The following is a 14,083-nucleotide window of genomic DNA, read 5'->3' as shown; positions in this document are numbered from 1 at the left end:
CTCTCGTTTTTAAAACAATATCAGATACCTACCTATAGGTGAGTAGGTTTAAAAGTGTATTCTGGAAACGCACTTTCATTTTTACTTTTTCAAAATCCTATAGGACTTTAATTTTTAAAATTGTCTCTGGTGTTGGGGGGTTTTTCTAAAGTGCTTTGTCTGGAAAATGGATTTTCCTCTCGATTATAAATGAGAGGCGTGAGTTGAAAATGAATAGCTAGTTATTCGTTCTATTGATGTCTCTTTCAGTGCCCCAGCAGCATCTTATAATGAACTTTCAGCTTTCAGTATCAACCTGTGACTTGTAGAGTAACTTAATTTGTAATCTTTGCTTTCATAATTTATTCTTTCTCTGACTGCCACTCTACTTTGTTCTGCCCTGTTCCTCCGAGCCCACATCTTTATAATCAAAACGTACATGGGTCCGTACTCTTACATACCTACTATCTGTGCAATAAGATTGTTTCACTTTCCTTATCCTATAGGGAGGAAAGTATTGTAATCGGGTCAAATTTTCGATGGTCAGTTTTTAGTGCCAAAACGCGTTTTGAGGTCCCTAGAGCCTAAATCAAAAGTTTCAGCCATTGGTCCGTGTGTGTGTCTGTCTGTAAACAAAATATCTCGAGAACGGTATAAGAGCTAGAGACTTGAAATTTGGTATGTAGGTCACAAACGTGACAAGAATGCAAGGATAAGATCGGTGCAGCGGTTGGCGGCATTTCGGCCGCTTTTTGGCGGTTTTCGGCTCTACTGACTAAATGGTAAGAGATATCGAAAAAGTTATAAGAGAAGCCGCCAAAATCATATCTAAGAAGTATAGTTAAGCATAATTTAATCTTCTGGATAAGGAAAGTCGTGTGATGTTCACACCATTTTTTTTTGGTAGTGTGGTAGATTTGGAATTTGTTTGTGTTATGGCTTCTGAGAATGGGATCTTTGGTTTTGCAGAGAATATCCATATTCCCATTTGAATACAAATCAAGTTAAAGAATACATCATCCATTCATCCCTGACCCAGTTTGATAATATGTGGGTTAATTCGACTTGACTCTGTTAAATCTTTTTTTCTCAAGACTCATACATTTCTCATTTCAAGTGATAAGTACCTACATAACGACTATAACGAGTACCCATCTGGTATAATTTAAAAACTGAGAACCTTCCTGGAAGAATACTGATGATAAAAAAAGAAGCAGGTAGCTAACAAAACTTCAAAGAAACTAAAATATGCTGTAGCTCAGCTTTTTTTGCTGTCAAAAGTATTTATCTTTACTGGGAATGCATTTTTTATGTTCAATTTTGCATTCTGCAACCTCAACCAACCAGGCGACAGGGAGAGGAGTTGCTTTGGGAATATCTAACTCGAGGTATAAGTAAGTTATGAGAGAGGGAGCTCTTGAATTCTCTGGGCACTTTTGTAAAAGATAAACTGGAGTGCAGGTATTGTGAGTTATGTGGAGGACAAGACGAGGGTAGAGGAACGTGTGAGAGGAAACAAATTGAAACCAGGTGAACTCTAGTATGTGGAAACTGGAAGTGCAATACATTTTATGTTAATTAAATTACGCGTTGGTCACTTGAGGGAATATTCGAGATTTCGAAGGAATTGGTAAGGTAATGTTGAAAATTCAGAAAGTATTGGCCTTTCTAGACAGAGTTGATAGATCATGGACGGAGGTTTTTACACGGCTTTAAACTGCCCAAAATATAGTTAAAAGTTAAAACTAATCTTGTGTTTCAAAGACTTGTAGAATCATTTTTTTTTTTTTTTTTTTTTTTTTTTTTTTTTCTTTAGGCGCTTTAACTATGTTTACATGTCGTTCGCGCCGAATGCTTTTGCTATGATGATCATTCTGTAAGTCTTTTGTTTGTTTTTGATTTCGAAATATGAAAATTTAGTACTCTTTTTCTCTGTTAAAATTCTCTTTGTATGTACAACCTCTCTTTTTTTTTATATTTACTTTCAGAAAAGAAGAAGAAGCGAATGAACTGGAGTAGGAAAAACTCCAAATTGAAAAAAAAAAAAAAACAGACCAGAAAAAAGCTCTCTGAAGTGCTTTCTTTTTGAAAAAAGGTCATAATTCATATTCATCCCTATTTACTCAGTTTATATCATTTCTGTTTCTCTAGTTTATTCACATTTTCACTTCAACTTATCACTTTAATTTTTGGGAAAAATGATTTATTTTGTTCTATATCTAGGAATATTTATCATATTTTTGATATGGTTGTGTTCCCTGGCTCATCGTTCGTTCATACGTTACGTTTCCATCTTGTTTATCTTTCCTCGTATTCTTTTCGGTTCAAAATTATTTTGCAAATGAGTAATGATCTCACCTTGTTTTCCAAGATTTCTGTCTATTGTACTATACTACCAGAGAATATATTTCTGTCAATATCACTTCTCATAAGTTGTTCCTTTAGCGGATAGATGGAGTAATAGTGTATTCCAAAAAGTATGTACGTATCTGTAGATCTTCAATGTATTTCTTGAAGTCAACTACCGCTGGCGCTGTACGACCATGATGACTTTGTTTCTTTGTGACATTATTATCTTACATCAGCTTACTGATGTAAATATTGTACCTTATAAACCATTTAATAGTATTTCCCTTGGAAAGAATAATAATAATTTCCAACAATATACACGATTACTATAATTATGTATTAAGTAGGTACTACGTTGTTTATAAACTTCAACGGTAAATAGTACAGTAAAATAAGACACAAAAGGCGAGGTAATAAGGGAAAAAATAATAGATCTGTGAAATTTTGGGAATAACTTCATTTTAGCATGTACTTGAAGGGAAAAAAAGTCTAGCAATGCCGGGCGCGGGACAGTGTTTTTTCCGCCAAAAACTGCTGCCCAAGACGACTTTTTTTTACATCTTCGTAAATAACTCGAAAACCATTCACCGTACGAAAATAATGTCCACAGACAAAAGTACGTCTGACGAAAAAACTGTAACTATATAAAATGTAGGAAATTTTATTCTCTACATTTTGTCTGTGGACATTATTTTCGTACGGTGAATGGTTTTCGAGTTATTTACGAAAATGTAAAAAAAGTCGTTTTGGGCGGCAGTTTTTGGCGGAAAAAACACTGTTCCGCGGTGAATGGTTTTCGAGTTATTTACGAAAATGTAAAAAAAGTCGTTTTGGGCGGCAGTTTTTGGCGGAAAAAACACTGTTCCGCCCCCGGAATTGGTAGAGACTTTTTTACTTTCTAATATTTTCCCTTCAAGTACATGCTAAAATGATGTTATTCCCAAAGTTTCACAGATCTATTATTTTTTCCCTTTTCATATGTCGATTTTTACTGTACTAAATTAGGCCGAATAGATTTATCTTGTAGTCTAGTTGTTCCTTTATGCTATGCATGCGTTTACATTCTTATTCTTTGCAGTCGTTTGAGTTATTTCAGCCTTTGAAATCTGTTGTGTAATTATGCATGCGTTTACATTCTTATTCTTTGCAGTCGTTTGAGTTATTTCAGCCTTTGAAATCTGTTGTGTAAGTGTAGTTTTTCTTTTGTGTCACATTAGTAGGTATGAGGTGGTATGGTTATGAGGGCAGTTGTGTTGTACCCACTGTTCTGTGAGTACCACCAGTTTGTTATCCACAGAATGTTTGAAAACCTTTTATAAATTTTCCTCCCCCTTGCTTTTTTTTACTCTCTCAAAGATTTTTCCCTCTTGCTATGGGGGTATTAAATTTCAAACATATTATTCTCGTAGTGCCCAACGCTTTGTGTCTGTGAAACAAGAGTAAACCCATGTTTCTCTTTTTCTCTCACAGATTCTTTTCCCTCTTCTCTATCTCTGCTTTCTTCCCTTGCAAATTTCAGCTCTCTCTGAATAGATTAAAAAAAAATGTAATTTCATTCGTGAACCTTGAACTCTTGTGTCATTTACATAGCATAGTGCTGGTTCCGCTGTCACTACGTTCCTTGTGCTTTGTGCTGATGTGAACTTTACAATCTGTCGTCTTTGGATTAAGTTTCTGTAGAACGAATGAAACCTATTAGTATTTTCAACAGTGGATGTCTCGAATAAGCGCCCTCTGTAGGCTCACTTTCTATCATACAGGCCCTGTGGGCCCCAAAATCAAGTGAACGGATTTCCTTTATTGGATTGATTGTTCGAGAGTTATCGTAAAACAAACAGAAAGTAAATTCTTTTAGCTCACAGGTTCGCCTCACTCTTTTCTCAGATACAAACGAAATAAAAAAACCCTTGCCTTGGTCTAAATTTCTAAACCATAATAAATATTTTGCTGCATGTATGAACTTGACCCATGTTAGTATATTTTCATGGGAAATTGTCTCAGCTCTCTGTTAGGGTGTCTGGACATAGCATTCTAAGCAAACAGTACCACAATTTCAATTTCCACACTGTACAAAGTCCCCAAGGGAAAGGCAGATAGGACACACAAATGACTTGAGCATCTACAAATCTACATGAATTATATTATTTTACCTTAAACATATCCATTCAGATGAGAATTTCATATCTTTCCTTCAGGATCCATGCTTAATTCGATTTCATACAGCTGAATAAATTTGAGAGAGGTAGAGAGAGAAAGCATTATTAACTGATTATTTTTTTCCAGTTCCTAATTGAATTATTTAAATAATGAAGCACTGTAGAATGAACTTGAAAATCTACAGAAGGCCAATTTTTTTCCAATTTTCTAAAATTCCGTAAAATACAGGTACATAAGAATCTTACCTCTTCTTATTGCAAGGTTTGTTTTGAAAATAGAAACTTAAAAGTCAAGGCAAGACAAGTTCAGCTTTTTCCATTGTGAAAGATGTTTAAAATTCTGCTCACAGTTAATTGTTCCGTACTTCTTTCTTTTTTTATACACACAAATTAATTCAGCCACCTGCTCCCATGAAAATCCATAGGATGTATGAGAAAATGTTTTGTTCTTAGGCACGTGTCAAATTATCCGCCTCGGAAAGTTCTTTATTACCTTACAACTTTTATTTTACCTGCATCACTTCCTCTGTTTCACTCTGTGTTGTCCATTCCGGACTGTCTAATTCTAGAACCCTTGGTATACCTGGACATGTCATCACCAGTACTATTCGAATTAGAACTACAACCAAAGTCAAACCTAAATCACAAATCACACAACTTCAAGGAAAGTTCCATATGAAAGTTTACAGTAGGTACACCATACAATTCATAGAATAGAAAAGTTCATGTTCTGTCAAATGGACTTTTCTCCCTAGGGTGTTCCAAGTTTTGTGAACGTCTGAGTTTCTTTCTTGACGGTTGGAAAACATTTTCATTTGACTGGAAGTGACTTTTATGCGAAAACCACATCTTGTTTTAAGACCTTTCATCCGTTTTGAATTTCCAGAATTCACATACCTGTGTTCCGTGAACCAGCTAGTTATTCGTTCTATTGATGTCTCTTTCAGTGCCCCAGCAGCATCTTATAATGAACTTTCAGCTTTCAGTATCAACCTGTGACTTGTAGAGTAACTTAATTTGTAATCTTTGCTTTCATAATTTATTCTTTCTCTGACTGCCACTCTACTTTGTTCTGCCCTGTTCCTCCGAGCCCACATCTTTATAATAATACTCATTTCTTTTATCTCTGACCAGCAGCTCTATTCATTTTTCTATTGTCTCATTGCATTTGTCATGGAGATTCGTTGGTGAATGAAACTATTGTTCTGGTATTATATTTCCCAGCTATATTTGATGTCAAATCGGTCCGACCGTGTTCATCATGGTTTCAAATCTATATCGAAAACAAAAGTGTTACAACTTCGTGTAGCGACCACTCGAGTTTAGTTCAATAGAAACTCATATTTACATTTCAATGAATCCAGTTGTTACTTTCTAACAAACACTTGATATTATCTCAGGGTTTCAGCATTCAGAGATGTGAGGTGTGATAGTATCTTGTGTGTCAGTTTGTTTGGAAACTTAGAAGGGATTTACATGTGATCCCTGTGGTTTTAACTTCATATCCCCAGCTTAGGCTGGGTGTGTTCTTTTTACATGGTTTACTTCTGTATTTAACTTGAAATCTGTAGGTAAGTATGGTTTGTTTTTGGTCAAATCTTGTGATTGATTTTTGAACCCTCGTAAGCTCGTGTAATGGTGGAAAAACTGTGAAATTTTCAGTGAAAAATTGTGAAATCTTCAAATTTTGAGGGCCCAGCAGCACCCCTTAACTTCTTTCAATCGGCCTGAAAACATAGACACCTTGATTCCTGCAAACGCTGATCACTTTGGGGAGGTGGTGCTATCGAATTTCCGGCATCGATTTTTTTTTTTAAAATCCAGTCCAAATATGTCTTACGCCATTAAAAGGACAGGGAACAGTTTTTATTTACATTCAACGTAAAACTTGCCCCCAAAGACCTTTGCGACCTTTCTTAAAGGTCGAAAGCCCACAAAAAAGTTTTTTTATGAAGTGGTTTTGAGTTTAGGGGCCAAGTCCACACCATATAGCGTTGGAATTTTTCGTGTACCTTTCAACGTAAATTTTGGCCCAGAGGCCTTTGCGGCCTTTCTTAAAGGCCGAAAGCCCACACAAATGTTTTCTTACGATGTACATATTTGAAATCAGGGCATCAAGCCCAGATCGAATGGCGTTGGAATTTTTCGTGTACCTTTCAACGTAAATTTTGGCCCAAAATGGCCTTTTTCAAAGGCTTCTTAAAGGCCGAAAGCCCACAAAAAAAGTTTTCTTACGAAGTGGTTTTGAGTTTAGAGGCCAAGTGCGCATCATATGGCGATGGTATGATTCGTGTACCTTTCCACGTAAATTTTGGGCCAATTTCAATTTTCCGGACGGCCGTAGCCGCCAAACGCCCCCGGTCCAAGGTCTAAGAAATGGGTTTCCTATTTGTTCTCGACTTTGCGCACCACATGCAATGGTCAAAAATTTTGTACCTTCCCACGTGAGTTTTCCGTCCTCAGCTCCCTGTCTAAGAAAAATTCATACTTTTTTAAAGAAAATAAATATGTACGTGTATAGAACAAGAGGAAAAGATTGTTCTTCTTTTTCAAATATCTTACAAAAAACTGCCACCAAACGTTACCAGGTGGGTAGGTAAGTACATAGGTCGATATGTAGGTGAATTCTGTAGATTTAAAAGAAACGTCGATCTTAAAGGCCGAAAGCCCACAAAAAAAGTTTTCTTACGAAGTGGTTTTGAGTTTAGGGGCCAAGTGCGCATCATATGGCGATGGTATAATTCGTGTACCTTTCCACGTAAATTTTGGGCCGATTTCAATTTTCCGGACGGCCGTAGCCGCCAAACGCCCCCGGTCCGAGGTGTGGGAATAAAGGGAGAACGGGCTCTAGTCTTGATTTTAAATCATTACATAAAAGTAAAACCAAAAAATTAAATCAAGAATAATAATAATAAACTGAATATTAAATAAAATAGGTAGGTACATAAATATTGATTTTCCTTAACCAAGATCGAAAAATTCCCGGAGGGACGGGCCCCGCTTGTTTAATCTTTCTTCCCCATTTTTCCTCTGGATCTAAATTTCCCAGGTATTGTTCTTTTCTCGACGGATTCCTAACATGGAAACTATTTCCCTGAAATTGCAGTCATATTCTATCTAGTCTTGTGGGCATCATGAATTATTAATTATTATGAATGACATTGGTAATAATAATAATCCATGGAAATAAATGGATGGGGCCCGATTATAATTTAATGCTTTTGCCGCTCATTTTTTATCAATAGATTTATTTTATCAACATTTTTTTTTTTTTTTTTTTTTTTTTTTAAATTCTTCCTTCTCGAACGGATTTGAGGCGAACCTTTTTTTTTCAACATTTTTTTTTTTTTTTTTTTTTTTCAAAATTTGCCGCAATCAATAACTGAAAGTCGAAAATTATAGATTGTCGACTTTGCTTGATTGGTGATTAGAATTTAGATATGAATATTAGTCCATTCATTAGGTGTAAATTTTCAAAACCAATCAAGGAAACAGTCAAAAAGTGGTTATTCTTTGAATTTTACAAGGTTATTCCTTGAATTTTGAAATGGGGTTCAAATTTTAGACATCTGATTTAAAATTTCGTTCTTGTTTTTGGAAAGGTTAGAAAAAATCAATGGTGGTTTGGAGAGGACCCAATAATATGGCGAACAATTAACAGGAAATCGAGAACTAAATTAATGGTTACAAAACAAAGGATAATTAAATTTCAGAGTATGAAACCAAAAGAGAAGGAAGATGGAAATAGTTGGGTTTTGGATTTTCGAATTATTGTTTTTAAAACAATAAACAAAATACAAAACCTTTCAAAATGTTGTTTTACCTCGGATATGTAGCACGAGTATCTGTTACTTATTATGAGCACCGAGTTTATATTTCGATGGAAAAAATGTTTCCAAAATTCGAGTGGATTTGTGGAAAATTCAAAAAATGTATGGGGTGTCCTAAAACACATTTGGAAATACTCTCCCAATGGTTAAAGAATAAATCAAAATGCCATTCAAATGCAAATTGGTGAACAGATTACCATCTGTTATAATGAACTTTCAGCTTTCAGTATCAACCTGTGACTTGTAGAGTAACTTAATTTGTAATCTTTGCTTTCATAATTTATTCTTTCTCTAACTGCCACTCCACTTTGTTCTGCCCTGTTCCTCCGAGCCCACATCTTTAAGAAAATGAATCAAAACGTACATGGGTCCGTACTCTTACATACCTACTATCTGTGCAATAAGATTGTTTCACTTTCCTTATCCTATAGGGAGGAAAGTATTGTAATCGGGTCAAATTTTCGATGGTCAGTTTTTAGTGCCAAAACGCGTTTTGAGGTCCCTAGAGCCTAAATCCAAAGTTTCAGCCATTGGTCCGTGTGCGTGTCTGCACATCTTTATAATAATACTCATTTCTTTTATCTCTGACCAGCAGCTCTATTCATTTTTCTATTGTCTCATTGCATTTGTCATGGAGATTCGTTGGTGAATGAAACTATTGTTCTGGTATTATATTTCCCAGCTATATTTGATGTCAAATCGGTCCGACCGTGTTCATCATGGTTTCAAATCTATATCGAAAACAAAAGTGTTACAACTTCGTGTAGCGACCACTCGAGTTTAGTTCAATAGAAACTCATATTTACATTTCAATGAATCCAGTTGTTACTTTCTAACAAACACTTGATATTATCTCAGGGTTTCAGCATTCAGAGATGTGAGGTGTGATAGTATCTTGTGTGTCAGTTTGTTTGGAAACTTAGAAGGGATTTACATGTGATCCCTGTGGTTTTAACTTCATATCCCCAGCTTAGGCTGGGTGTGTTCTTTTTACATGGTTTACTTCTGTATTTAACTTGAAATCTGTAGGTAAGTATGGTTTGTTTTTGGTCAAATCTTGTGATTGATTTTTGAACCCTCGTAAGCTCGTGTAATGGTGGAAAAACTGTGAAATTTTCAGTGAAAAATTGTGAAATCTTCAAATTTTGAGGGCCCAGCAGCACCCCTTAACTTCTTTCAATCGGCCTGAAAACATAGACACCTTGATTCCTGCAAACGCTGATCACTTTGGGGAGGTGGTGCTATCGAATTTCCGGCATCGATTTTTAATGGTGGAAAAACTGTGAAATTTTCAGTGAAAAATTGTGAAATCTTCAAATTTTGAGGGCCCAGCAGCACCCCTTAACTTCTTTCAGTCGGCCTGAAAACATAGACACCTTGATTCCTGCAAAGGCTGATCACTTTGGGGAGGTGGTGCTATCGAATTTCCGGCATCGATTTTTTTAAAATCCAGTCCAAATATGTCTTACGCCATTAAAAGGACAGGGAACAGTTTTTATTTACATTCAACGTAAAACTTGCCCCCAAAGACCTTTGCGACCTTTCTTAAAGGTCGAAAGCCCACAAAAAAGTTTTTTTATGAAGTGGTTTTGAGTTTAGGGGGCCAAGTCCACACCATACAGCGTTGGAATTTTTTTTTTTTTCAAAATTTGCCGCAATCAATAACTGAAAGTCGAAAATTATAGATTGTCGACTTTGCTTGATTGGTGATTAGAATTTAGATGTGAATATTAGTCCATTCATTAGATGGAAATTTTCAAAACCAATCAAGGAAACAGTCAAAAAGTGGTTATTCCTTGAATTTTGAAATGGGGTTCAAATTTTAGAGATCTGGTTTAAAATTTCGTTCTTGTTTTTGGAAAAGTTAGAAAAAATCAATGGTGTTTGGAGAGGACCCAATAATATGGCGAAAAATTAACAGGAAATCGAGAATAATTTAGTTCTATGGTTATAAAACAAAGGATAATTAAATTTCAGAGTATGAAACCAAAAGAGATGGAAGAAGGTAGATGGAAATAGTTGGGTTTTGGATTTTCGAATTATTGTTTTTAAAACAATAAACAAAATACAAAACCTTTCAAAATGTTGTTTTACCTCGGATATGTAGCACGAGTATCTGTTACTTATTATGAGCACCGCGAGTTTATATTTCGATGGAAAAAATGTTTCCAAAATTCGAGTGGATTTGTGGAAAATTCAAAAAATGTATGGGGTGTCCTAAAACACATTTGGAAATACTCTCCCAATGGTTAAAGAATAAATCAAAATGCCATTCAAATGCAAATTGGTGAACAGATTACCATCTGTTCCCCAATGGAGCAGTTGCAGTTGGGTAAAAATTATGAATAAAAGGTCGATTCCTACGTAAAAAGTTGTGAAAAATCCAAATCTGAAGTCAAAACTCCGAAAAAGTAACTTTAAAAGGTCGAAAATTCAATTTTTAATTGCCGTTCTAATTAAAAAGTTCAAAGAGTTGTGACGTCAGACTTAATGTCAAAATGCGCAGAAACGCTTGCGCACAAACAAACAAAGCGGGAGTCATGAGTTATGACGTCATCGCCTACGGGAGCATATGTCGTGACGGCAAACTTTACGATTTATCAGTATTATTTAAATCGATTTATCTCGGTATCTAGAAGTCGTAGAAGAAAAAGAAAAATTCCATTGGTCCTCATTTTTCCTGCTCTATGACTTTGAAACATCACACAAGTAAGCGCAACTGATCTATTACTGTATTCCACATGCAATGGTCAAAAATTTTGTACCTTCCCACGTGAGTTTTCCGTCCTCAGCTCCCTGTCTAAGAAAAATTCATACTTTTTTAAAGAAAATAAATATGTACGTGTATAGAACAAGAGGAAAAGATTGTTCTTCTTTTTCAAATATCTTACAAAAAACTGCCACCAAACGTTACCAGGTGGGTAGGTAAGTACATAGGTCGATATGTAGGTGAATTCTGTAGATTTAAAAGAAACGTCGAACCAAAGAACACAGAGAGAGGGAAAATAATTGTCCATTGAATCATTCATTCAGAAGAAAACTATGTATGTGAACATGAACATATATTATTTCATGTTTGCTGAATCCCATGTACCTATTTTTATTTATATAGGTATGTATATGAAAAAAATATTACCACCATCAAAGCATGCTCCAGGATGAAGAAGAATCGCCAGCATCTTGTCGGAACATTAAACAAAAGAACAATTCGCATGGAATTTATGATGCATTTATAAAATTTGTTATAAAAATGCATGCAAGGTGAAATAATAATAATAATAATAATAATAATAATAATAATAATAATAATAAAATCGGACGCACAGTAGTTTGTTGTACAGTACTGACTGAAACAAAAAGCAGTGGGTGTGCCGCTTTCTCCCTGCTAAGAGGATATCAGATTCTTGTACCATTTTCTTTACAAAGCTAAGTATGTACCTACATCCCGAATTTCGGGATCCGAAATAGCTAGCTGGAAACTCGGAAGTTGCACGGGCCACAGTTTGGCGCTCGTGATATGGTCAGTCACCCTGGCCTAAAATGATGTATTACTTTCCTTATGCTATAGGAAGGTAATCGGGTCAAATTTTCGATGGTCAGTTTTTAGTGCCAAAACACGTTTTGAGGTTCCTAGAGCGTAAATCCCAAGTTTCAGCCATTGGTCCGTGTGTGTGTGTCTGTCTGTCTGTCTGTAAACAAAATATCTCGAGAAGGGTAAGAGCTAGAGACTTGAAATTTGGTATGTATGTAGCTGTGAAATGTGACAAGGATGAGACACGAAACTTTTGGTTAAGACCGGTGCAACGCTTGGTGGCATTTTACATCTGGCCTAAATCCTGTCCTGGCGCTCAGTGTCCCCAGAGCAGACACTCCTATCAATCATCCAAATGACATGAAGATTCTCGTGTTACGTCAGAATTCTAAAGCCCAAACAATGCCCGATGTCTGTCTCCTTGAACTCAACCATATAAAGCGAAATGGACTGAGCGAACATCTAAATAACATCGCTTGTTATCTTGCAGGAATGGAACATTTCTGTAGTGGACTAAATAGGAATTTCTGAATGTGAATTGGATAAATGTTTTCGTTTTCTTGTTAAAGATTCTTCTTCCTGGCCTAAATCCTGTCCTGGCGCTCAGTGTCCCCAGAGCAGACACTCCTATCAATCATCCAAATGACATGAAGATTCTCGTGTTACGCCAGAATTCTAAAGCCCAAACAATGCCCGATGTCTGTCTCCTTGAACTCAACCATATAAAGCGAAATGTACTGCGCGAACATCTAAATAACATCGCTTGTTATCTTGCAGGACTGGAACATTTCTGTAGTGGACTAAATAGGAATTTCTGAATGTGAATTGGATAAATGTTTTCGTTTTCTTGTTAAAGATTCTTCTTCTTTTGCCCTTGAATTTCATGAGTTATTTAGAGCTCTAGGTGGTGGCTAGGACCAGGAAATATGGGGTGAATTAGGGTGTAGACCTGAATAAATACCTATCGCATTGACATTGGCTTTCTAGGTAGATACATCTATTCCTTTTTCTAGGTATTAGATACATATTATGTTTAGGAAAATCTACCATTCAAGATAACACTTGGATCTTAATACAGGGGTGAATTAGGGTGTAGACCTGAATAAATACCTATCGCATTGACATTGGCTTTCTAGGTAGATACATCTATTCCTTTTTCTAGGTAGATACATATTATGTTTAGGAAAATCTACCATACAAGATAACACTTGGATCTTAATACATTAGATATAGTCACAGAAAGCTTAAAACTGTTATCCGAAAATCCTTGTAGCAATAATATAGAAATCAAGTTGAGTTGGCACTCAGAATTCAGCAATGAACATATTGAACATACTGAGAGCAGTAAAGTAACTCAACGTGCTGTTTATGCTCTGCTTTCTAATCTTTTTATGCTCCTATAAATTATTTCAGAAGGGGGAAACCGAAAATTTTAATCTTTATGAAGACAATCAGGAGCAATGAGACATACTAAACTAATGGGGATGGAAAGCAACATCTGCTTTCTCATTTAATATTCTAATTTGATTCCATTCCTCTCCTCTTTCTCACCGCGAGTTTATATTTCGATGGAAAAAATGTTTCCAAAATTCGAGTGGATTTGTGGAAAATTCAAAAAATGTATGGGGTGTCCTAAACGCATTTGGAAATATTCTCCCAATGGTTAAAGAATAAATCAAAATGCCATTCAAATGCAAATTGGGGAACAGAGTACCATCTGTTCCCCAATTTTGCTATATGAATTTACGAGAATCAGTGACAGATCTAAGTAAGCAGTACATATTTCTTTAAAAATGCACAGAACTTTTGAAAATGTTTTAACAGCTAAAACCCAATTAGTTTGAAATCGATTTTCTCAGCAACTTGAATCAGATCAGCAGTACAGCACTCCGAGTGCAGACCTGCAGATATTCGATACTTTTTAATGCACATTCAAGGAGGAACACCATTTCAACTTTATTAAATGTCCAATGTAAACCTTGCCAAAGAAATTATTTTCAACGCTCACACACTCATTACTCTCATTAGTACCATCCGGTATGGATATGTTATTCCAGTGAGATGGCTACATACATTATTGTATTGGATATTTCAATTACCATAACAATGGTATAGTTTATTAAGCGAAGTTTACTTAGGTATAGATGTACGTATATTGTTTACTGGACTGTATTGTTGTGCTTTTCGATAGTAAATTAAAATTTATGATCTATATTATTTTCAGGAGCGACTGTAAG

The 14,083-nt window shown here is 35.6% G+C and overlaps 1 protein-coding gene across 1 annotated transcript in view; it reads left to right on the top strand.

Moving 5' to 3' along the window:
- The window catches only part of LOC103505441, a 60,390-nt gene extending 47,726 nt beyond the window's left edge, over positions 1–12,664 (top strand). Inside the window, exon 5 of the mRNA XM_008469771.2 lies at positions 12,416–12,664. Coding sequence (XP_008467993.2) covers positions 12,416–12,664 — 249 coding nt within the window. The remainder of the gene's footprint in view (positions 1–12,415) is intronic.
- The last annotated feature ends 1,419 nt before the right edge of the window (positions 12,665–14,083 follow it).

The sequence above is a fragment of the Diaphorina citri genome, unplaced genomic scaffold, assembly GCF_000475195.1.
Source record: "Diaphorina citri unplaced genomic scaffold, Diaci psyllid genome assembly version 1.1 scaffold174, whole genome shotgun sequence".
Classification (NCBI taxonomy): Eukaryota; Metazoa; Arthropoda; class Insecta; order Hemiptera; family Psyllidae; genus Diaphorina; species Diaphorina citri.
Note: the sequence above shows the minus strand (reverse complement) of the source record. Positions and strands in the feature narration are given on the sequence as shown.